Source organism: Chiloscyllium plagiosum, unplaced genomic scaffold (assembly GCF_037043375.1).
Source record: "Chiloscyllium plagiosum isolate Xiang-an unplaced genomic scaffold, Cpla_swu_hap1 HiC_scaffold_14, whole genome shotgun sequence".
Taxonomy (NCBI): Eukaryota; Metazoa; Chordata; class Chondrichthyes; order Orectolobiformes; family Hemiscylliidae; genus Chiloscyllium; species Chiloscyllium plagiosum.
Window position 1 is genome coordinate 38,012,865 of NW_028270152.1, and position 26,770 is coordinate 38,039,634.

General features: G+C 40.7%; 1 protein-coding gene across 10 annotated transcripts in view; it reads right to left on the reverse strand.

The window, feature by feature from the left end:
- The window catches only part of erc2 (ELKS/RAB6-interacting/CAST family member 2), an 846,554-nt gene that overhangs the window by 724,662 nt on the left and 95,122 nt on the right, over window positions 1-26,770 (reverse strand). For 6 of the 10 annotated variants that reach the window (XM_087994311.1, XM_087994312.1, XM_087994314.1 and 3 more), the window contains 2 exons: window positions 22,909-22,932; window positions 20,561-20,977 (listed from right to left, as the gene is read on the reverse strand). In XM_087994311.1, the coding sequence (XP_087850437.1) occupies window positions 20,561-20,977; window positions 22,909-22,932 (441 nt within the window). The remainder of the gene's footprint in view (window positions 1-20,560; window positions 20,978-22,908; window positions 22,933-26,770) is intronic. The other 4 variants (XM_087994315.1, XM_087994313.1, XM_087994318.1 and 1 more) reach the window with 1 other exon arrangement.

Genomic DNA, 26,770 nt, shown 5'->3' on the forward strand with positions numbered 1-26,770 from the left:
CTTTCCTTCCAAGTGAATAACCTCATACTTTCTACATCATGTTTTATCTGCCATGACCTTGTCCACTCAGACTTTTTCTTCATGCTACATTGTATCATCCACACTACAATCCAAATTATGGATCACCCACAAACTTGGAAAAGTTATTTTTCCTCCAAAACATTGATACAGATTGTGACCAGCTGGGGTCGAAGCGCTGAGCTTCGTAGTTCCACACTAATCACATCCTGCTAACCTGTAAATTATGCTTTTGCATTAAGGAATCTTTGATCCATGCAAATATATTACTCCTTTACCCGTGTACTGTAATTGATTTTATAAAAAACAACTCTTGTGTGGGATTACCCAGATGCTGGAAATCCAAAGCCAAAGTAAAATTGCTGGAGAAACTCAGCAGGTCTGCCATCATCTGTGGAAAGAAATCAGTTAACATTTTGGGTCCAGTGACTCTTGTTCATAACGTACCCCAAAACTTCAACTCTGCTTTCTTTCCACAGATGCTGCCAAACCTGCGGAGTTTCCTGAAAGTTATTATATACAAAAGGTAGCCAAACTGTGGTCTCCATAACTTCTAGGCAGATTCACTATTGCATTTCAACTTTTATACTCCGTAGATTTTATCACATGACCAGTGACTACAGTTGCGGTGTAGTCCACAGGAGGTGATGCCTTATCAAATCAAAACCATTCTAGAATTAAATCAATTAAATGTTCTAATTTTCCTAACTTGTGACAGATTTCACATTTCTAATGATAGGAAATAAGTTGAGAGGCTTTCTGCTTACAATAATCATTTATTTCCTCTAGTTCTATGGTTATCATGCATAATTATGCTTACAATCCTTGCTCTTATCTATATCACAGGTTTCCAGTGGGTGGCAACAAAAAAGCTTTGTGCAGGATGTGATAGGCTGTTTTGCCCTAAAAAAAAACTGCAAGCTGTCAAGACGAGTCAATGTCATACAGCATGGTAACAGACCCTTCAGTCCAACCAGTCCATGCCGAACACAATCCCAAATTAAACTAGTCCCACCCTACTCCTGGCCCATCTCCCCCCAAATCTTTCCTCTTCACGTACTTATCCAAATGGGTTTGTAACATTGTAATTGTACCCACATCCACTAGATCAATGTCTGAGAAAGATTGAAGGGGAAATTAGGTTTTTTTTTGTACTGTTAGTGTGCCAAGGACAAAGTAATGGGAACCTGGATCAGGTAAGAATTAGAGGTGCTTGTATGCTCTAACTTTTAAAGTCACAAAACCATTAGTGACTCAGTGTAAATCATGTTAATGCAATACTTCAACAAATGCTTCTCTGCCTCCTCCCAAGGCCTCCAGCATCACACATGCCAGTCCACAGCCAATCTGATTCATTCCACATGACATCAAGAAATGACTGAGCACAATAGATCCAGGAACAGAATGAGTCTGACAGCAGTCTGGCTGTGGCACTGAATACTTGTCCTCTAGGACTAAGGGCCCCCTGAGCCAAGCTCTGAAGTACTGTTAAAATGCTAGCATCTCCTAACACAGCATGGGGAAACTGCTCAATCATTGCTTGTGCATAAAAAGCAGAACACATCCAATTTAACCAATTATACCTCGGATCTAATCTCAATCAACAAAATGATTGATGTGGTCTGTATGCAGTTGATACACATGAGGCAAAAAGTATTTATCAACTGTTGATTAAATGGGTTCCTCAAGAACAAATTCCTTCTTCTTTGTGCTACTGTTTACCTTACTTTTGTTATTTTATCGCCCAAATATAGTTTAGCTAAGATGATAATTTATAAAGATAGTCTTCTGGAGGACAGACGAGCTCTTGCAATGCATATCCATGATTATACTTCTTCAAGCTTGGGATTAGTATTTGCTGGCTTGCCCTCAGTCAGCAAAGCACACTCTGGATCAGATGATTACTGCACATAAGGATAGTGGAGGTGCAGATAAACGAAGGTGGTGAGGTAGCGTAGGGTGAACACAGGCAGGGGGTACGACTTGGTTGGTCAATGGGAGGAATGAATCCAGTTGGTGGTTGAAAGGAAAGGTTGATGAGAGGAGCGGGTGCTGGGAAGAGGGGCGGGAGCTGGGAAGTGTGGGGGGGGGGGGTGGGAGCTGGGAATTTGGGGGGGATGAGAAAGGAGATTATTTGAAATTGGAGAACTCAAATGTTGAGTCCTCCAGGCTGTAGGCTGTCCAAGTGGAAGAGGTGGTGTAGTTCCTCCAATTTGCAGTCTGATTCATTGTAGCAATGGATGGTCATGGTCGGAAAGGGAGTGGGAAGGGGAAGAGCACAGCATCAATACCCACATCACGTGCATCAGCCACCTTCAATGGCTTTGCATAATTAGGCGTGGCTAATACCAGGGCAATAGTTTACACAGTTTTCAGGCTTCTGAAAGTCTGAATGACTTCTGATAGTCCCCTGTCCACTGAAAATTCTTGCCTTTCTTTAGCAATTCAGTGAGTGGAGCAGCCACACTGCTAGAATTTGGCACAAACTTTCAATAAAATCCACTAAATCCCAGAAATCGTAGTACTGCTCTTTTTGTCAATGGTATGGGAAACTTTCCGATTACCTTTGGTTTTGCATTCCATGGGACCATTTGTCCATGTCCAATAACGTAGCCCAGGAAGGTGACTTGGGCTTTGGCAAATTCACTTTTAGCCAGGTTTATCACCAAGCCTGCCTCCTGAAGTCGATCAAACAATTCTGGTAAATATTGCAAGTGCTCCCTCCATGTGTGACTAAAAATCACGAGGTCATCTATATATAGGACACCATTAGGTAATCTGGCAATGTCCTTAAATTTCATCTTTCTGCTGCAATTCAGTTAATTTCGCTGAAGTGAAGATGTCTTTGTCATCTGATCCTGGTTTGTCTCACCCATCAGATCAAACAGGATCTCTGCTAATTCCACTTCAACTTTCTTATCTATACTCTCTAATTTCTCCTGTTTCAACTTGTGAGTCTGTGACCTCGTTACCATACAGTCCGGAAAAATCCCAGGATATGTGTCCTGCAATAGTTCAGTTGCCTGAGTTTCCACTGGCTTTCCAACCAGAGCATGCAGCATTCCTACTTGTGAACTAGCTAAATCGTTAACAAGGACAAACTGTATTCCTGGTGCTGAGGGTTTATCCAGTACTTCTACCATGACTTCTCCACTCTTCACTGGACACTCTAACCTCACTTTACACAATTGAGCAGTTTTTGTCTCACCATGAATTCCCATTACTAGCACCTTTTCTGTCAACAGTCCTTCAGAGGTTACATATCTCCTCATCTTTCAACATCAGATTGAGAGGATCCTGTATCTCTTAACATTGTAACCTCTTTACCTGTTGCTCCTGGCCTCAGAGTAAACTCTACCTTCGCAGGTATATGTTTTAAGAAGATTTGGCACTTCCTCCTTAACCAACCTCTGATCAGGTTGTACATTCTGGTGCAGCTTTCTAGCCTGCACTGTGCTTTCTGTTACCACTCCAACAAAATTCACTGGCTTATCCTGTTTTCCTGCATCTGGCTTCCCAGTGCTTTTCCTAACCCCCCAACACTGATTTCATGATTAATTGCAGTGAAAATACCAGAGCTTCTTAACTTCTCTTTCTCCTTCAAGAGTTTCATTTTTACCTTGTGGTAAGATTTCCTTACGATCCTCACCGAGATCTACTTTTCCCTTTACACGAGGACTTCTTTTTCCCCCAGTTTCTGTTCCTCATGAATTAAAATTGATTTTGGAAACGAAACTTTAATTTGTGGAACAACACATAATGATCAGCCATTTCAGGTGCTAATCTTGCCAAATTAGGTGCTAACCTTGTTATTTTAACTCTCTGCACCTCTATATGAGTTCTCACTACCTCAGGAAGTGAATTTATGAACTTCTCCAAAATAATTGTCTCTCTAGGAGCACCATAGTTTTGCCCTACTTTTAATGCCCTTACCCATCAGTCAAAATTACTTTGATCCTTTCAAACTCAACATAGGTTTGACCAGGGTCCCTCCTTAGATTCCTGAAACATTGCCTGTAGGCTTCTGGCACAAGCTCATATGCACTTAAGATAACTCCTCCAATAGTGGTACAAATACCTCACTCGCTCCACCTACACATTTTGTTTCGATCAACAAAATCCACATGGTTACTGGCCACTGCATTTGTTTAGCTACCTTTTCAAATGAGATGAAAAAGACTTCTACATCAAATTTAGGCAATGCTTGAATATATTGAAACAGTTCCTCACTAGGCCTTTGGCTACCATGGGTTTGCACATCCTCACTCTTCCTCACTAAGTTTACCTTCAGCCTTCATCTCCATCCTTTTAAGCTGACTTTCCTATCTAAGTGCCAACTTCTGACGTTCAAACTCCCTCTCTTTCTTCCTTTCCTCTCCCTCGTTTTCTCTCTCTGCTTTTAATTGTAATTCAAACAGTTTCATTTATGTTGCCCTTTCCTTGTCTTCTGCCTCTAACTCAAGTTGCTTCATTTTCAATTGAATTTTTGCCAACACTATAGATCCTAATGGTGTTTCCAGCAAATTTAAATGCTGAGCTATTGTTGTAATTATCTCTCCTTTACTTACGGAAGGAGACAGCTCCAATCCCAGCCTGTCTGCTAATTCCAGCAGCTTGGTCTTAATCACCTTTTGCAAAACCCCCAAAGTCACTTCTTCCATCCCCAGAAAACTCTTGGTGACTGAAACAGCCATTGCTATAACCAACTGAATTCAACACCCAGAACAAAAGACACTAAAACCTGCCACTCGCAGCCTTAAAGTCCAGCAACCCTAATCCCAAATTGGAACTATAGGATAAATCCAGGATGAGCCCCCAGTCTGTTACGGTTCAGGCCAGGCTCACTCAAAACGTTTCAAGAAAGTAGCTCGGACCCTAACTTTGCGAGTTGTTTTATATGTAACATGGATATTCCAGGAGGGATACAGCTGGTCAAAACACTTTGTTTTAAACAAAACCGTGTTTATTTACAAGATTACCAAATGAAACAAAAGAGAACAGAATATACAATAATTTAACCTATCCAAAAACCCACAGATCATCTCAACTTAATGAATCTGTTCCAAATACTTGCAACAATCCCCATAACATCCCTTGGCAAAGAAAAAACAAACAGGTTCTTACAGGGGAGATAGCAGGGAGATTCAGCATGGAACACCTTCTTCCATGTGCCTGTTTCTTGGACCAGCAGCCTCAAAAACGACTGACTGCTTTCAGTGAACAGGCAGACCTAACCAGACAAAAGCTGAGCTGGGAGAATTGGTCACTCTCTTCTTATCATACAAGTCGTTTTTTAAAGCTTGAAAGCATGCTGCCTGAGGCGGTGTCTGTTAGCAATCATCAATTTGGCCCTAAAACCCTTCAAACTTAGACCTTTTGAAATCACTGCTTTTACAACCTCTCTGCAAAAAAAAAAAGCCAAGGACAGCATAATCTTGTTAAAGGAGAAGCACTGTCACAGTAGTTTAATTTACTGATTCCCCCAAAACCTATCAACCAAATCATCTCCAAGGCACAAGTCAGGAGTATGATGAATATACCCCATTTGCCTGAATGAGTGGTGCTCGAACAACACAAGAAGCTTGACATCATCCAAGACAAAGCAGTCTGCTTGACTGGCACCACATCCACAAACATTCACTCCCTCCACCAATGTTCAGCACATACTCCTTTGGAGTGAATTGGCTCCTTAGCATCACCTTCAAACTCACTAACCTGACATCTGGAAGATCAAGGGCAGCAGATAGATGAGGATACCACTACCTGCAAGTTCCCATCCAAGCCACTCAGCATCCTGACTTGGAAATACATCATTATTCCTCAGTGGCATTGTATCTAAATCCTGGCACCCCTGCCCGAACAGCATTGTGGGTATACCTATTCCAAATGAACTGCAGCAGTTCCAGAAGATAGCTTATCACCACTTTCTCAATAACATCTAGAAATGGGCAATAAATGCTGTCCAAGCTGGCAATACCCACATTCAATGAGTGAATACTTTAAAAAACGTGAGCCACAGATGGGCTAAAACTGATAAAGTGGAGGTACTTATTAGAAGGGTTGACTGTACTTCAAATTACTAAGCTACAAGGAACAGATAGAATGTATCCAAGCATATGGGAGGAAAGGAGGAAATTATGTGGGCGCCGCTCCTATTATACTTTTCTTAGATATAGGAGTAGAGCAAACAGAATGGGCACTGACAAATAGTCCCTCCTAGTTCAAGGCAGAGAATAAAGTTAAGTCCAACATCTACGTACAATTCAGATTAACCTTAGTATGGGAAAGCTTTTCAGCAAGATAATGTCATAGAATTAATTGTCACTGGGGCACATAGATTAATTAAGGAAATCCATGCTGGCTTTATTAAAAGTATATGTTAAGTTAACAATCACGTTTTTTGATGAGGTAACAGACGCATGATGAGGGTAATGCTGTTTACATGGTATAAATGTATATCCAAAACAGGACTTAAGTTCTAGAAAGTGCACTTGTCAGCCAAGTTAAAATCCATAGATTAAAAAAAAGTATGGACACAATGTTGACAGCAACAGAAAACAGTTGAGTTGTTAACAGGTGTTTTTCAGACAAGAGGAAGGTAGATCTTCCAGGGTTCAGGACCAGGACCACTGCTTTTCTTCATTTAGAGTGACACAGGTTTGTGTCCTAAGCATATTTTCAAAATTTGTAAATGATATAAAATTTCCAGCACTACGGACTTTGAGGAGGATGATGATAGGCTTCAACGAAACAAGTAAATTGGGTGGACACATGGCAAGTGAAATTCAGCACAAGGGAAGTGCAATGTTGTGTTTGGTACTAATAGAAAGGAGAGCAGATACATAATAATTCTAAAAAGGTACAATTCTAAAAAGGGGGTTCTGGAACAGAGATACCAGAGGATATAATCATTGAAGGTGACAATGTAGATGGAGAAGGAGACTAACAATGCAAGAGGGATACTAGGCTTCATAAATTGAGGCAGAGATCAAAATAAATGAATTTATGAAATAAAGCCAGAGGGTACTGGAGAAACTCAGCAGATCTGGCAGATCTCTGAGAAGCAGTGTTAACATCTCAAGTCCAACTCTTTCATTACTCCAATGTTATCATAAACCTTTATAAAACACTGGTTTTGCTTCAACTGAAGTGTCATGTACATGGATGCATTTCAGGAAGGATGTGAATATTTTAAAGAAATATTTTATAGAAGTTATTCCAGTGATGAGGGGTTGTAGCCACAGAGAGAAGTTGGGATTTCTCTGCTTGAAAAAAAATCAAAGAGCTGTTCAAAATCACAAGGGATTTACAAGAAGCAGATAGAGAGAAACTATAACAGTTACAAAACGGTGTGTTACTGCCTTGCCAACTACACCAACATCACTTGAACAGATTAATAATCCTTTAAGATTGGTCAAACATAACCCATCATTTAGACATCTTGGTTGAGTCACCAATCAGCTCATATTCATGGAAGCTTCTATGAGCTCAATTACAGTTTAACTACTAAAGGAAGACAAAATAGATTTAAATTTCTGTAAAAGGAGAGTGGGGGGAATCAATCTTGCCACCATGCAATTTTCTTGCAGGAGTGTTCTGTTAACTGAATTCTGGAGAATTGGTAGAGGTTCTATTTATTTCTTCTCTAGCTTCCTTAGAATTTTAATGTCAAGGATTGTGTTTCCATAGTTTGTTTCCATGAATGAAAATCTCCAACTGCTGTACACTCACTTGTGATGGTTATTCTACAATCTCCTTTTTATGGTCAGGAATGAAATTTTCATTTAATACCATACTTACTCATCAAAGTTTCCAAGTCTAGATTTTTAGTCAGAAAGTAGTGGATTGATCTTTACACAAGAAAGATTTCTTGAAAGGTTGAAATCTAAAAACTTTGCCCATCACCTCTATCAGAGTCTTTCCAGAGTCTGTTCTCACCAACTCTGTCTCCAAAACTAATATAAACAGAGGCACAAGCGTTTTTATTATTACATATTTGTTAACAAAAAACTTCTGAAGATGCATTAAATTTCTGCACACCAAATTTATTAACTTTACCAAATTCAAAAAAAAGCCATATCTACAGATTTACCAGATATATAATTTAAACTCATGTTTTCCCACAGGACAGAAAAATACTACTGTGCAGCACAACATGTACTGAACAGCCGTTAAAATCCACAAAAATCATTCCTCACTTTCAGAGCTTAACTATCTCCAAACTGCTTCTTGAATAGCATTCATCTGAAACAGCACTATCACACCTCACTGAAGAAATGTACTGCAAATCAAGCTCTGCTATTCCAACAATAAAAAGTTAAAAATATTAACAAAATATGCAAAGGCCTCAACTTGCCTGTGAATAAACCAGATTACTAAAAAAGATAGGCACAGATTCATGTCCTTAAGAACTACCATTTAATACAAATAAATAGATTTGAACAACAAGTAAACAAATCAACTGTTATAGTTACTTATAAAACTCTGACATTTTCTGAAACCACCTACACCCAAAAACATACATAGGAATACATGGTGTATTGGTTGGCGGAAGAAAAACAGAAACAGTTCAATAGCACTAGCCCTTAGTTTTCCTTATGTGTCCCAAGTCTTTCAGTTCTGAGTTTTTTCCTTTAGGATCTCTCACCTCTTCACAAGAGCCACAGAGTGACTGGTTCACAAATGATTAAGTCTCTGACTATACTTGGTTAAAAGCAGCAACTTACATCAACTTGTCAGAGAAACAAAACTGACCTTTTTTTTTAAACGATTAAATTCCCTACAGTATGGAAACAGGCCCTTCGGCCCACCGAGCCCACACTGACCGTCCGAAGAGTAATCCACCCAGATCCATTCCCCTACTAATGCACCTATCACTACGGGCAATTTAGCAGGGCCAATTCACCTGACCTGCACATCTTTGTACTGTGGGAGGAGACCGGAGCACCCGGAGGAAACCCACGCAGACACGGGGAGAATGTTGCCAGAGGTTGGAATCGAACCCAGGTCCCTGCTGCTGCGAGGCAACAGTGCTAACCACTGAGCCACCATGCGCCTTGTTCAAGCTTTAGGAATTTTTTTTTAAAACCGAAGAAAGAAACAAACACCAGCTGCCTGCAGTGTTATTCACACCCAGGAGCCAGAAAGGTTACCAGGCTGACGGTATTTGGCATCCACAACTGGGCAAAACTCCATAACCAATAAGCAAACTTGTTGCAAACTAAATCTCATTTTGTATACAGATTCCCCCAGAGCTGGGCCAACTAAAAACATCCTCACCCAGTGTTTGAACAAATTAGTATTGTAAACAACTTGCAACGGGTTAACTGATTTAAAAAAATTAAACCTTCCACAATCCTTGATTTTAAAACAGTCCTTTTCCTGATTTAGCTCACAATCCATTCTTATTTCATCCCAGGTCTCTACAACCCACAAACTAGGATTGCTAATGTCAAAGCCCATATACTACCTCCCTCAGTAAATATCTTCTCTCCTTTAAATCATCCTGTCATTTTTCTTTTTCTCCCCTCTCATGTTGTTCCAAAAGGCCATGTTTAGAGAGATATCCAATGGTTGAAAAACACTGGTTAGACCACAGAAAATCACCGCATCACTATTTTGAAATCTAACTTCAGCAAAAACATCAAAGAAGTGTGACTGAACACCTCCCAAAAGAGAATACTTTCCCACCCCCCACCCCCACCTTGGTCAGAAGCTCCAAAAGCATTCCTCAGCAGTTTTTCCAGGCTAACTTCATCTACCTATCCTTCATGATGAATGTGGATGACTCAGGTGAATTGGCCATACTAAATTGCCTGTAGTGTTAAGTAAGGGGTAAATGTAGGGGTATGGGTGGGTTTCGCTTCGGCGGGTCGGTGTGGACTTGTTGGGCCGAAGGGCCTGTTCCCACACTGTAATCTAATCTAATCTAATCTAATCTAATCTTTCAAGATTGCTGTTTTGCAAGGCCTTTTCTGCAAAAATCACCAATGACGTAGGTTTATCCCATTGAACATAGACAACAGCACAATGATGCATTTCTTTTCGAATACTGGTCTCTCCAACTTTGCTCACTATTTCATTAGCGAATATGTCAAAATTCATGGACCTCTAATCCATGTTACAGTACAGACAAATCTATATGCAATATTTGTTGTTTACATTGTATACTACTGAAATGTGGGAAGTTTGTCAAGACATCATGAAACTGTGTTCTTTTATCACAGTGTAAAGTTGCTTCCATCAGCAAACTGGTACATTCTCTTTAAAATCTGTAACATCAAATTTTCTTGCGTACTTCAGGGCAAAGATTTCGACAGATCTGCAAGAATCTGAGACTCCATTCTGGCAATTTTCATGTACATATTTTGCAACATCTTCCTCCAACTGCAACATCATGTCTGTAAAGAGAGCTTCATCCTATCTCTAATGTGCTTCTCCAATATATTAAATTCTCTAGCTGCTAAAAGAAAAATAGCAGGTTCACCATTTATGACAAATAATCTAGCATCCTTACCTCCTGTGGGTTACAGCAATGTGGTTGACTCTAACCCACCCTCTGAGTGGCCTTGTAAGCCATTCAAGCTGTATCAATCATGATAAGGTCTAAACAAAACAATGAAACCAAATGGACCACCTGGCATCAACTTACACACTGCAATTAAGGACAAACCCAACCCTGTTGATGGTAAATAGGGCTAAGGAAAATTCAAAAGGATTGCTTAAATACAAGGAGGACAAAAGGGTATCTAGGGAGTGAATAGGGCCCCTCAAAGATCAGCAAAGCAGCCTATGAGCAGAACTGCAGCATATGGAAGAGATACCAAATGAGTATTTTGCATCAGTGTTTACTGTGGAGGAGAATGTGGAAGATACAGAATATGGGGATATAGATGGTGATGTCATCCCATTCCCCCTTCAATCAAAGTAAAATGCTCAAGAGACACAGAGTAGCTTTACCTTCCTTTATTCCAAGCCCTGGAGAGAGAGAGACACAGAGACACCGAGACAGAGACAGACAGAGAGACAGACAGAGAGACAGACAGAGAGACAGACAGAGACAGGTTCACAGACAGAGAGGGACAGGGACAATAGCAGACTCTTTATGAACTATATAGACATTTGCAGGGAGGAGCATCTAGATAAGGCAACATACATATTGATTGGGTGACCGCTAAAAACAATGAATGTCAATAGTAAAGACTAAGCCATCTGCTGTTACACAATGAGTCTTTTTAATCTTGTTAAATGGCTTCACATAATAAATACTTTTCCACCTTAGTAACCAATACCCTTGCCTCCAGCAGCCCATTGTTAACTGCAAGTTCTTATCTGATCCAAGTCACACTCAACTGAACCTTGTTTCACAAAACTCAAAACTTCACTCTTTCCCTACCTTCTCATACCCTATACACATTCTTATTGATATCTTGAAAAATGTCAGTATGACAGAGGACGTGTTGCAGGGTATCTTAAAACGCATACAGTTGTACCCTAAAACTTTGTGGGAAATGAGGGAAGTGATTGCTGAGATATTTGTATCATCAATAGTCACAGATGATGGAGGTTGACTAACATGATGCCACTATTGACCAAAAGGTGATAAGGAAAAGCCAAGAAACTATAGACTGCTAAGCCTGACATCGTGGTGAGTAAATTGTTGGAGGGAATCCTGAGGGACAGGATGTACACGTATTTGGAAAGGCAAGGACTGACTAAGGATAGTCAACATGGCTTTGTGCTTGGGAAATCACGTCTCACTAACTTGATTGAGTCTTTTGAAGAAGTAATGAAGAGGATTGATGAGGGCAGAGCAGTGGACATAATCCATATAGACTTCAGTAAAGTGTTCGACAAGGTTCCCCATGGAAGACTCGTTAGCAAGGTTAGATCACATAGAATACAGGGACAACTAGCCGTTTGGATACAGAATTGGCTCAAAGGTAGGAAACAAAGGATGGTGGTGGTGGTGGTGGTGGTGGTGGAGGGTTGTTTTTCAGACCGGAGGCCTGTGACCAGTGGAGTGCCACAAGGATCGGTGCTGGGTCCACTGCTTTTCATCATTTATTTAAATGATTTGGATGCGAGCATAAGAGGTATAGTTAGTAAGTTTGCAGATGACACCAGAATTGGAGGTGTAGTGGATAGCGAAGAAGGTTACCTCAGAGTACAACGGGATCTTGATCAGATGGGCCAATGGGCTGAGAAGTGGCAGATGGAGTTTAATTCAGATAAATGCGAGGTGCAGCATTTTGGAAAAGGAAATCAGGGCAGGACTTGTACACTTAAATGGTAAGGCCCTGGGGAGTGTTGCTGATTAAAGAGACCTTGGAGTGCAGGTTCATATCTCCTTGAAAATGGAGTCGCAGGTAGATAGGATAGTGAAGATGATGTTTGGTTTGCTTTCCTTTATTGGTCAGAGAATTGAGTATAGAGTCGGGAGGTCATGTTGCAGCTGTACAGGTCATTGATTAGGCCACTGTTGGAATACTGTGTGCAATTCTGGTCTCCTTCCTATTGGAAGGATATTGTGGAACTTGAAAGGGCTCAGAGAAGATTTCCAAGGATGTTGCCAGGATTGGAGGATTTGAGCTAAAGGGAGAGGCTGAATAGACTGGGGCTGTTTACCCTGGAGCATCAGAGGCTGAGGAGTAACCTTATTAACCAGATTTATAAAAAGAGGGGCATGGATAGGGCAAATAGACAAGGCTTTTTCCACAGGGTGGGGAAGTCTAGAACAAGAGGGCATAGGTTTAGGGTGAGAGGGGAAAAAAATTTTAAAAAGGGACCTAAGGGGCAAGTTTTTCACGCAGATAGTGGAATGAGCTGCCAGAGAAAGTGGTGGAGACTGGTGCAATTACAGCTTTTAAAAGGCATCTGGATGGATATATCAATAGGAAGGGTTTAGAGGGATATGGGCCAAATGCTGACAAATCTGACTAGATTAGGTTAGGAGACCCTGGCATGGACGAGTTTGACCGAAGGGTTTGTTCCCGTGCTGTGCATCTCTATAATTCTCTCTCTATCCTCCTTACCTGGTGGCTTGTACCAAAATTGGGTCAGCCCACAGTGTCGGACATCTACTAAAACCGACCGACTCCCACAGCTACCTGGACTACACCTCTTCCCACCCTGCCCCCTGTAAAAACGCCATCCTATTCTCCCAATTCCTTCGTCTCCGCATCTGCTTCCAGGAGGACCAGTTCCAAAAACGTACAACCCAGATGGCCTCCTTCTTCAAGGACCGCAATTTCCCCCCCGACGTGGTCGACGATGCCCTCCACCGCATCTCTTCCACTTCCTGCTCCTCCGCCCTTGAGCCCCGCCCCTCCAACCGCCACCAGGACAAAACCCCACTGGTCCTCACCTACCACCCCACCAATCTCCATGTACAGCGCATCATCCGCCGTCATTTCCGCCACCTCCAAACGGACCCCACCACCAAGGATATATTTCCCTCCCCTCCCCTATCAGCATTCCGTAAAGACCACTCCCTCCATGACTCCCTCGTCAGATCCACACCCCCCACCAACCCAACCTCCCGGCACCTTCCCCTGCAACCGCAGGAGGTGCAAGACTTGCGCTCACACCTCCCCCCTCACCTCCCTCCAAGGTCCCAAAGGAAACTTCCATATCCGCCACAAATTCACCTGCACCTCCACACACATCATCTATTGCATCCTCTGCACCCGATGTGGCCTCCTCTATATTGGGGAGACAGGCCGCCTACTTGCGGAGCGTTTCAGAGAACACCTCTGGGACACCCGGACCAACCAACCCAACCACCCTGTGGCTCAACACTTCAACTCCCCCTCCCACTCCACCAAGGATATGCAGGTCTTTGGACTCCTCCATCGCCAGACCACAACAACACGACGGTTGGAGGAAGAGCGCCTCATCTTCCGCCTAGGAACCCTCCAACCGCAAGGGATGAACTCGGATTTCACCAGTTTCCTCATTTCCCCTCCCCCCACCCTGTCTCAGTCAAATCCATCGAACTCAGCACCGCCTTCCTAACCTGCAATCTTCTTCCTGACCTCTCCGCCCCCACCCCAGTCTGACCTATCACCCTCACCTTGACCTCCCTCCACCTATCGCATTTCCGACGCCCCTCCCCCAAGTCCCTCCTCCCTACCTTTTATCTTTGCCTGCTGGACACACTTCCCTCATTCCTGAAGAAGGGCTTATGCCCGAAACATCGATTCTCCTGTTCCCTGGATGCTGCCTGACCTGCTGCGCTTTTCCAGCAACACATTTTCAGCAAGAATTCTCTCTCATCTTGTCAACAATGCCCCAGGTCACTAACATCAGTATCTCAGGGGTCCTGCTATAGTGCAATATGGTCAAGAAGGAGCTGCCTTGAGAGTCTTCAACAGTGACTCCAAATCCTACGAAGTCTTATGACATCAGGTTTTTTGAAAAAAAGCAAAAAGGGGGGGAAAAAGGAAACGTTCTTTTGATTAGTACACATGGCATCACCACCACCATAACTCTTACCCCCAGCACTTTTCCAATATATTTATACCATTGTCAGGTAGATGCCAATGTGGAACATTGCCCAGCAACATCCTGTGCATGGAAAGCAGTCAATTCCCCAATTACCCTGCCAGTCTAATCTCCATCATTTTGCTCGTGATGGAAAGAGTCATTGATAGTGCAATCAAAAAGGAGGAACCTGCTCACTGGGGCTCAGTTCACCAGCTCCCAGCCTTACAGTTTTGGTCTAAACATGGGTGAAACAGCTGAACTCCAGAGGTGAGATGAAATTGGCTGCCTTGATATCCAGGGAGAATTTGTCAGAGAGTGACATCAATGTGCCTGAGAAAAATTGGAGTCAATGAGAACCAGAGATACATCTCTCCCCATTTGGTTGAAGTCATACAGAGCACAAAAGGAAGATGGTTGAAAGTCAGTCATCTCAACACCAGGACATCAGTGCAGAAGTTCCCCTGTTGTATCCTAAGCCAAACCATGTTTAGCTTTGTTAATGCTCTTTCCTCCATCATAAAAAATCAGAAGTGAGGATGATCGCTTGTATTTTGTGGCATTTGCAGCTCCTCAGATGCTGAAACAGCCCATATCTATTACACAAGTTGCACAATGTCCAGGCTTGCACTGATAAGAAACAAGTAGCATTACTGTCACAGAATTCCCAGGCAATGACCACCAACATGAAATAATCTAACTACTTTTGGTGTTCAACAGAATGATCATCGCTGAACTCTGACTAACAATTTCCTCGGGGTTACCAATGACAGAAGCCAAACTGGACTAGCTAGATAAATATGATGGCCTCAAGGACAGATCCACAAAACACAAGTTGGGAGTGTAATGGAGTACTCTTCACTTGCTGGATGGGTGCAGCTCTAACAATACAAGAAGCTGGACACCATCAAGGATAAAACGATCCTATAGCCTAGTTTGCCATCTACCACCTTCAACATTTAATGCCCTCTCAGTGACAGCAGTGTATATCATCTACAATTGCACTGCAGCTTTGTCACAAAGGTTCATTTGACAGCACATTCCAAACTCATGATTACAATCACCTACGAGGACAAGGGCAGTAGATACATGGGAGCAATGCCACCTGCAAGTTCCCCTCCAAACCACTGTAGTTTGGCGCTTGACAGTCTGGTTCAGTAGCATGCAGAGCATATATTTCCTCGAACCTCTGTGATGAAAGTTTGAAGAATTCCAAATGGATGGCACATTTGTTGTAATCCCGTACACTTGACTGGCGGCGCATTTGTTGAAAAATTGTTATGTGAATTTGGACCGCCACAGCCTTCATTTTTCAATTACTTTTGATGACTGATTCATTGGTCCTGGCTCCGAATGAATGTTCAAGCTTTAAACCACAGGGTGGTACTGATGCACGCTTTTGTAATTATAGTTGAAAAGCCAACACATATTGGCATCTACCTGACAATATTATAAATACACTGGAAAAGTGCTGGAGGTAAGAGTTATGGTGGTGATGATGCCATGTGGAATCATCCTTATGATTAGTACAAGTGGAAATATATGAACTGTTCCTTCACTGTCATCCGGTGACAATCTGCCTCCCTAAAACCGTTGTGGGTGCAGTCACACACCAAAGCACTGCAGCGGTTCAAGAAAGCTTCTTTCCACAAACTCCTTCAGGGCAGCTTCGGATGGGCATTGCTGGCTGAGTCAGCAATGCCCACACTCTCTTCAATTAATTAAAAATTACTTCCAGGACATTAAGTTTGAACTGGATTGTGTATTTCCATTCCTTCTTGATATCATGGAAATACTAATTCTTTGCATGCAAAAAGCCCTGACACAAGTCGGAAAAAACTACTGCACTCCAACAATGGCTTCCCAAGCGGAACTGTACAAGATTTGTTTACTGCTCAAACCAATTAGCTTTGGCTTTTCAACTATAACTACAAAAGCATGCATCAGTACCAGCCTGCGGTTTAAAGCTTGAACATTCATCCGTAGGTCAGGACCATGAATCAATCATCAAAAGTAATTGAAAAATGAAGGCTGCGGTAGTCCAAATGTATGGGATTACAATAAGTGTACCATCCATTTGGAATTCTTCAAACTTTCATACCAGAGGTTCGAGTGAATATATGCTCTGCATGCTACTGAACCAGACTCTCAAGTGCCAAATGAGAATTGGCAGAAACTCAGGAAAAGAGCCTATGTAAAAGGATACAGGCCTGAAAATGATTCCCTTTACAACAGCCTTCAGTTGTATTCGAAAAACACAAAAATAATGGTCAAGGGCATATTAACTCTAAATAATTGTGCTACCTATTTTGGCAAATTACAAATTATGGCATCCAACATAATCCACGCACTCGAACTGGCATTCAGGTTGCACTGTACAGAAAATTAACAATCATAATTTAGTTCCGATTTGTGTGTCACTTACCAAAATGATCCACAGATTTAGGTTTGTAAACAAATTTGAGGCGCATTCAGCAAGCAGTATATACGTCATTGTGAGTTAGAAAGATTTTACTTAAACCCAATAGCAATGTTGAAGATTTCCAAAATATTTTGAAATGACAGATTTCAATTTCTCGCTCTCCCACACATAGGCACAATGGGATTGACCAGAACAGACCATATTGAATTAAGAATCCCAATCTCAAATATTGCTGCCAATTGAAGTTACACTCCAAGTAAAATCCAGGGGAGAATTTTATTTTCTTTGAATATCTTGGCCCCACCCCAAATTATTTTCAATTCTTTTTCTGCAAATAGATGTGAAGGAATATTTTGCATGAAACAGCAGATTAAGGGGCAGAGCTGCAGACATTGCAGAACTGATGATTAGTTGCAGGGTATGGAAAGGAAATGGAGACCTAGAATGGGAGAGCAATGGAAACAGATTGTTAAAAGTTTCACGTCTCCCCTAAAAACATTACCTCAGCATCAGCAATGACTCCTATAAACACACAATCACTAATGCCTTACCTTAAATAATGTGTTTCTAAAACAAAACAAAATCATTGTGCAATAGTGGTGCTTTTTATACCTTTTGCTACTGTAACCCATTTTAACAATTCACACAGCACAACAGAGTGAAAACATGGGCTGAGGTTGGCAGAAAGAGAAAGCGAGGGAGACAGAGAGAGAGAGAGAGAGAGAGAGAGAAAAGAGGGAGAGATGAGTGAAAGTTCTTCAAATGGGGTGGAGTTCCACACAGTAGAGACAGAAAATAAACAACTAAGACACTTTCCCTTTTTTTGGGTCCTTCCGATATTGGAAAACCAGGGCAACATGCAAACAAAAAGTCCTACTCATTTCAAGGGGCCTTTCAGCTGCTACCAGGATGTAAATTTCTGATTTCCACTCCAACAGAGGCCATTGTTACCTCAGAGCTTGCATCCCCAATTGCTCAAGCCATAACACCAGCAAAAGTTGTGACTTACCATTTGGCAACCCATGATATTGGAACAATATTGTCTCTGTGTAATCCACAATATTTTTCATGGACCTCGCCAATCTTTCAGCATTTTGATTGAAAATATTTCAGTGATACTTATCAGATGCTTTATCTAATCCTACTCTCCATTTTGCACCTCCTCTGCAAATTTAACATTTTACTCAGCATTTCATTATGCCATACCATTTGCTTTTACATTAAACTACATTTACATTGCATTAACTACCAAAGCATTTACTGAAGATACAGGAATAGAAGTTACAAAAAGAATTACTTGCACAAAGTGCAAACATAGGCCCCACCAATTAACTTTTGTTTTCTTTTGGGGATATTAATGATGAGGAATTGAATTCTTCCTATTTCAGGCATGGTATCAGTGTCTAGAATTGCCAGGTCGCATATGGCACAACCAAATGTACTGAATTTGTCCAAAATTGCCATCCTGTGCCCTCCCTCAGTATGGATTCTCGTTATTGTTCAATTAAGGGCAATATTTATACACATCTGTTCCTGTCAGGAATAGGAGTGAATGCACAAATTATTTCCATGTCACAAACAAATCTTTGTTCCAGGTCTCGGGTGAAAAATCTGATTCTATCCCAGGGCTGTAACCAGTTCCCAGAACTTCTCTGCTTTTGCAAGCCTTGCCAAATATAATCAAAATTATTTTGGTAAACACAAAAATAACTGACTTCAGTACATGGCTTCAGAATTATTCTGATTTAACCACAAAGTCAGTCATACAGCAAGGAAACAGACCAGTCGGTCCAACTTGTCTATGTCAACTGATCTTCCTAAACCCATTTGCCTGCGTTTGGTCCATATCCCTCTACAACTTTCATACTCATTTACCTGATGAAATGTTGATTAAATATCACAACTGTAGATGCATCTACCATTTCCTTGGGCAGTTCATTCCACATACGCACCATCCTCTGTGTCTACAAGGTCACCAATCATCCTCCTACGGTCCAGTGCAAAAGGTCCCAGCCTATCCAGCCTCTCCTTGTAACTCAAACTCACTCATCCCAGTAACACCTTTGTAAATCATTTCTGCACACTTTTCAATTTAATAATAATTTTTCCTAGAGGAGGATGACCAGAAGCAATTGATTGAGCAAGAAATGAAGACAGAAAGGCTTCAAATGAAACACTGAAGAGTATGGTGCTGGAAGAGAATAGCCAGTCAGGAAGCAGTTGAGGAGCAGGAGAGTCGACATTTCGAGCACAAGCTCTTCGTCAGGAATGAGGGGCAACCCAAGGGGGTGAGTAGCGGGGAATGAGACAGGGAGATGAAGTAGGGGGTAAAGGCGATATATTGAAGCAGACGGTGAAGCAGATAGGTGGGAAGGAAGTCGGACAGGTAAGACAGGTCAAGAGGGTGGTGCCGAGTTGGAAGGCTGGATCTGGGATAAGATGGGGAAAGGGAAAATAAGAAAACTGGTAAAACCACATTGATCCCATGGGGTTGGAGGGTCCTGAGGTGGATGATGAGGTGTCCTTCCGCCAGGCATCAGTTGGTAAGGGTATGGCATAGAAGGAGGTGGCCCAGGAGCTGCATGTCCTTGGTGGAGTGGGAGAGGGAGTTGGAGCGTTGGCCACAGGGTGGTGGGGTTGTTTCATGCATGTGTCTTGGAGATGTTCTCCAAAACGTTCCGCAAGTAGGCATCCTGTCTCCTCACTGTAGAGGAAACCACATTGGGAGCTACGGATACAGTAGATGACGTGTGAGGAAGTACAGGTAAATCTCTGATGAATGTGGAAGGCTACTTTGGCGCCTTGGATGGAGGTGGGGGGTGGGTGGGCACAGGTTTTGCAATTCTGGTGTGGCAGGGGAAGGTGCCAGGAGGGGAGGGTGGACCTAAAAAGGGAGTCGCGGAGTGAATCGTCTTTACGGAACACAAATAGGGGTGGGGAAGGAGATATGTCCCTGGTGGTGGGGTCCATTTGTAAGTGGCGGAAATGGTGTAGGATATTGCGATGTATCTGGAGGTTGTTGGGGTGGAAGGTATGGCTGTGTCCTTGTTGCAATTGAAGGGCTGAGGTTTGAGGGTGAAGGCGCAGGAAGTGGAAGGGATGCACTGGAGGGCATCATCAACCACATGGGAGGGGAATTTGCAGTCTTTGAAGGAGGCGGCCATCTGGTGTGTTCTGTGGTGGAATTGGTCCTCCTGGGAGCAGATGTGGCAGAGGAATTGGGAATAAGGGATAGCATTTTTACAGGAGACAGGGTGGGAGGACGTGTAGCCCAGATAGTGTGGGAGTTGATGGGTTAGTAGTAGATGTCGGTGTTGAGTCAGTCGCCTTTAATGGAGATGGAGGGGTCTAGAAAGGGAAGGGAGGTGTCCGCAATGGTCCCAGTGAATTTAAGGTCAGAGTGGAATGAGTTAGTGAAGTTGATGAACCATTCAACCTCCACATACCCGACGAAGACACAGGCATAGGTGGGCCCCTTTGGTCTGGATGAAGCGGGAGGATTCAAAGAAGAAATTGAGGGTGAGGACCAGTTCAGCCAAACAAATGAGTATCAATGGAAGGGTAGCAACTGGTGTGGTCGATGGGAGAGGAAGAAACGGAGGGTGAAAAACAACACTATTCAAAAATAAAGCATACCTCTTTAAGATGATTATTTTCTTTCTCTTTCTGGTCCAGCAGAACTTCCAGATGACTAACTTGAGATTCTGCCTCAGATATTCTTCGACTTCTTTCATGTTCTTCCTCCATAGATTTGGATGGCAATCCTTTACTCTGCAGCATTTCTAGTAGCTTCTTAATTGATTCATCCCTTGCATTTAAAGTCTGTTTCTGTGTTTCAATCCTTAGCTCCATTTCTTCTAAAGTCTTCCTCAGGAGAAAAAGCTCTTTTGCTTGTCGCTCATGTTCTGCCTGTAACCTACGGAAGTTCTCCTCAGTGAGCTCAATGGTATAATGCTCAGCACCTCGGTTAACATTCTCCTGCTGAAGAAGATGATTAAGATCTCGCTGGGTTCGAAGTTCATCTTGCAATGCTTGGATGGTCAACTGCAGGTGCTGTAGAAAAAAAGAAAAGAGATTGCTCAAAACACATGCAAATAATTAATTACTAAAACATTGAATGGATTGAGCTACAAAATAAAATTTAATACTAATCAGTTTTGATCTATTTCAAGACTATTTGTATTTCTACTCCAAAATCACTAATAGCACTTTTGTACCACAAGAGGATTCCGAAAGTCTTGAACACTTGAATAATTCTTACCAGTCAGAGCGGAAATTATACATCACCTCCAGCCTCTACTCCACAATCTTAACATGAAAAGCAATTTGTCTGGAGAATAGACAGATGCTCAAACAATACATCAGGGGGATACAGTTTATATCAATTAACTTAAAAGCATCTAAACGTTAAAATCTTGATCCATATCTGCACTTGCCAAGTTATCAAAGTTTTACAGTTAAAATGGATTCAGTTTTAACATTGACCTGTGTTAAATGGTAAGTTTCACACGTTAAATGTCATAAATAATGTTTCTTATTTTAAATGGCAAGGGTAGTTACCATTCTTATACTCAGAACGTAATTTGGTTCCAAATGCAAATTTATCTTCTTTGAAGGCTACATGCTATTAAAACCTTCTGGCCCAACAGGCAAGAAACAAGCGTATTCTCTATTCAAGTTAACTTTTTCCCATAATTATCATCAGGACAACTTAATCCACCCATGGAAGCTATAATTTACAAGGGTCTAATGGACTGAAGTCAATTCTCCCTTTTTCCAACAGAAACTGATCACCTCTAGTTGTTGTATTATTCAGTAGTCAAGTTTAGTCGGTTTATTTTAAAATAAATATCAGACCTATTGAACAAGCAAAATACAGCTACAGGATTTGCAAACTTGTTAGGAATACAACCATTGAAATTGTCAAGCTCACAAAATCCTCAGAATTTACACAGATCAAAATGATTTCCAACCCTTGACACCAAACAATATAGAACCTAAACCATCAAATAAAAGCACAGTATTCCATGTGCTGGAGATGTGAAATAAAAACAAAACTGCTGAAGAAAATCAGCAGCTCTGACACCATCTATGGAAAGATAAATAGAGCTAATACCGAGTCTAGTATATGACGCTTCAGTGCAAAGAAATCATCTTGGATTTGAAATATTAACTGTTTCTCTCCCACAGATGCTGCCAGACCTACTCAGTTTCTCAAGTACTTCGCCCTTATATCAGAACCTAAATCCAGCAGGTGGCTGGATCAAATGTGAATGTGTTAATTATTGTTTTAAGATAGTTTTAAACTCTATTTTCCAAAAACAACTAGAAAATCCTGCACATTTAAGTCATTGTGCTATAAGATCAAATATGTACACTTAAAAACAAACATAGAATTCTCACAGCGGAATTGAAATAATGTAACCCCTTGTACCACATTTGACAGCATATACACGTTATTTGCCAAGCCACAAAAAAAATTTCTCAAACGAAGAATACAGCTTTTGTTCAATTCTGCAAATTTAGTAAGATTTTCAATAAGAGTCTCGAGATTAAAATATTTTTTCTGACATATCAGGGCATACAGTTTTTAATAAAGAATGCAAAATTCCACTGCTTATCAAATGTGGTATTTTCTTGGGATACAGAAAAGGGTGCAATGTTAGATTACACCTAAAATTTCAAATTCTGAATTTAATGAACATAGGACTTATCAGCACATTAGTTCCTCTGAACCAATTAGATGTTAAACAAATTTCTCAATTAGATGTTCATAAATTTCTTGCACTGTTTTATAAGTGAAAAATCTGTTATAGTGTGGACAATTATTGAAAGGCGTAATCCAATAATCTCACCAATAAAACTTCAACATTTAATATTGTATAAAATAAAACACACATTAATCACACGTCACCAGAACAAGAAAAAAAGAAACCGCATTATTTATGTTCTGCAAACTAAGCTGTTGCAAACATAACACAAACCTTTGATCTCCTTGCATCCAAAGGCTGAACAGCATGGCAAAATAAAAAAAGAATGTAGCAAAATCAACAAATGAATACAGAGAATGCAAGCAGGAATACTGCACGCCAATACCATGAATGCTAAAACAGCTCAGCAAAAGATTATCAGCAAACAATTGATTATAAGCAGAATTCAAACTTAAGCTTTGCTAATGGATCAATCATAAAACAGTGGACCCTCAGGCTCAGTAATTTCAGGCTTGTGTGTTCGATCATTGAGATGATGAAATTTTCGGTCTCATTCTGTTCTTTCAATGGCTAGTTGGATAATCATTTGAGATTTTAAATAAAAATAAGCATACAATTTTGAAGCAAAGTTTCTGAATAAAAGTGGGAGAAAATAATTTTCTCAAACACTAACCAGCAAATTGTAAACTACACAGATTAAGTGGGTAACACAGTGTTGCAGTGCACATTTTGATCTAGACTCTTCATTAAACAAGTTTCAATCCTGATTAGGTTTCCAAAGGGGAGAATAAAAGAATGGAGATTAAATACCGCGAGTCTCATTTATGCAACATTTATTAAAACATGGCCATAGGTAGTGTGAAAGAAATTTAACATGAGATTGACCAACAACCCTTTAAGCAAAGCATGATAACAATTAAATTATGATGGAAGAAAAATACAAATAACAAAAAAAAGTAGTCTAGTTAAAAGAGTTAGCATGATTTCTGAGTCACCTGCTGCATGCTCTAAGAGAACCAAAGTCTCCAATAAAATGAAAATTCAACCTGTATATTCATTTTGCTCGCCAAAACGCTCACTGAAAAGTTATTTCACAATTCGGTCATAAAATATCCCATTCTGAAAATACAGAATTTGGGAGATACACCTGTTAATAAATATCAATTTGACAGTTGAGGGAATGTAAAAGGTATACCCCAATGATCGAACACATTAATCATTAGGTTTCAATCCAAGGAAAGATAACAGCAATGAAAACATTAGTATAGAGAAACAGTACCCCTTCAAGGTTACATAGACACAATCACCTGAGGTTTGCAGGCATCCCACAAACAAAATGTTTGTTTTTATCATTTTGAAATTTGATCGAGTCCTTTACAAACTGTGCCTTACAATAAAGCCAAGACAAATACATGAATACAGAAAAGCAAAAGGCAATGCACATGTTGAAATGCTAAAAAAACACAATGAGGAGTAAATAACTTGTACACTTTTACTAGATGCGACTCTAAAGAGAGATGGATGTTGAGGGCAATTTTTATTTTTTATTTTGCAGATGATACTAACCTAGGAAGAAAATTGAATGGAGAGGTTAGTGCTAAGCAACTTCAGAGGGATATTGAGAAGTTAGCCAAATGGGCGGACATCTAGTAGATGAATTTCAATGCAGAGAAGTGTGAGTAAATGAGAGTAAAGCAAACAGAGGCAACACAGGCTTAATGGTGCAACTTTGAGGGAAGTACAGGAGCACAGGGACTTCATGAATCTCTGAAGGTTGCCAAACAAGGTGAAACAATTTTTAAGGTGGCTTATAGGATCCTTGAGTTTATAGAGGCATAGCATACAAAAAAAGTGAGAAAGTGATGCTATACTTCTACAAATCATTGGTCGGACCACATTTGGAGTTGTGTGTTCAATTCTGAGTACCTCATTTAAGGAAAAAAGCTCTGGAGACAGTTTAAAGATGATTCACTAGAATGATACAAAGAAAGAGGGATTTTAGATACAAGAAAAGATAAGAGAAATTGGGTTTATTCCCCTCAGACCAGAGAAGATTAGGAGATAACTTTGCTAGATTTTCAAAATTATGAACCATTCTGATCGAATTGGTGCCCCTTGTTGGTATGTCAGTGAGGAGGGGCCACAATATCCAGACTGGTCAGCAAGAGAGCTAGGACTGGGATTAGAAGAACTTCTTTACTCAGAGTGATTAGGATTTGGAATGTACTGCCAGGGAGAGTGGTGGAAGCAGATTCTCAACAAGGTTTCAAAAGAGAGATGGAGGTCTATTTGAAAATGCTGAATTTAAGAGGACTATGGAGTTAGGGCTGGAGAATGGGTAGCTCTTTCAGGAACCATTGCAGATGTGATGAGTCGAATGGCCTCCTTCTATATTGCAAAGTCTAAAATTCTATGTTCTGCTTCTTTGTGGTCTTTCTAGGCTTGGTTAAGTTAAAAGGATATTTCCATGCTCGCGCTTACATATTCTATGAATGAGCAATCTCAATTACAAAATTACATTTACATAGTACAGCTGAAAATTAAAACCAGGAACTTCCATACTCTGACAAATGTTAAAATTTATATTTCACTAATTCATACTGTATGCAAGACCAAATGTTCACAAGATAAATGCTCTATTATAAAATATGGTGATGGAACAAGAGGGGAAAGTTAAGTTCCTTCACCTCAAAATTGGAAAAAAACAGCACAACACTTATCAAGTTCTGGCCACTTTGAGTTAATCAACATATTTATTGGACATCCAGCTGGATTTCTATTCAACAAAACAAATATGTTGAATAAAAATCCACTAGTTCGAATAGATTTCATAGCCATTCCAATACACAAGGTAAGAATACCATACACACATCCCTACTTATGGGCAGCTTATGCAGGCATTACTATGTGATTAAATATTGCATATGTTCCAAAAGTGAGAGGGTGGAAAAATTCCATCAGGGATCAAAATTCCAACTGGAAATATTCTGCAAACTAATTAATGGAAATTTACAAATTGTTCAATGGCAAAGACATGTAGCTTGTGCAGTTGTCAATTTGCATCACTGGACCATTTGAGATTGCTGGATAAACGTTTTCCATGATCTGACGGGTCATTTCAATAAACTGAACTGCCAATGTGAAGTTTTTGGAATAATTTTTTTTCAAATCAACAGACAATTGTGTCTATTCTCTGTCATTTGCATTAGCACCTTAAAATCATACGTATCTCTACATTGTTTGCTCCAGTTTGCCCCATTTATGAAACAGTTTTTGCCGAAGGGAAATAAAGACTAGAAAGGTTGAATTGACTTGCAAAGATAAGCTCTGTCCATGAGGGTATACAGGACTGTCCTTGGGAGGAGCTAACCCATAGTTAGAGGGTTCACTACTTCTATGTACCAGTTGAACTACCTAGATACTACATAAAGTGTAATAAAGCTTCACTATTTAATCACATAGTCTTACTTCTGCTGAAGGCATCATGTGGCTATCCACCCCCATGAGCTTAACACTTATCAATAAGAGGAACCGGTGGCACCAAATCTATCCAAGATACTGCAGATGGTTTTGACACATAGCAAAATTTACAAAAATACACACAAAATATGGATTTTCTCTTAAATTCACATGCAGTACTTACACAACAGACAAAGAAACAGTTCAGGCTGTTGTGCCTCTCCAACCACTTGAAAGAACATTTTCAATTTGTCCCGTTCTTCCCATATAACCCAGCACATTGTCTTGACAATTTGTTGTCCACTGCTTTCCTGTTATGTCCAAAACCACCTAGATTTTGTTACATGTGGCAAAGTAAAATGTCTACAACAATTCTTAATAATTATCATCCAGTTGTGTTAATAACTCTAAATTTTGAACACTAAAGCGTTTACAAAACTGAGTTGTCCATCCGGGCATTCTGTACAGAGCACTATAAAATAACAGAGGAGAATTAGACAATTGCCTTTTACACTGATGGCTCTTCCTATAGATTTTTCTTCATGCACAATTTGGTGAATCTTCCAGTCTCATTTCAAACGGTCACAGAATTGATATTGTCAATTCATGCATCAGCTTGGAGGGAAAAAATTCTCTCAGCTTCTGGGTGCTCCCCCTCTTCCCAATCCTAACAGAT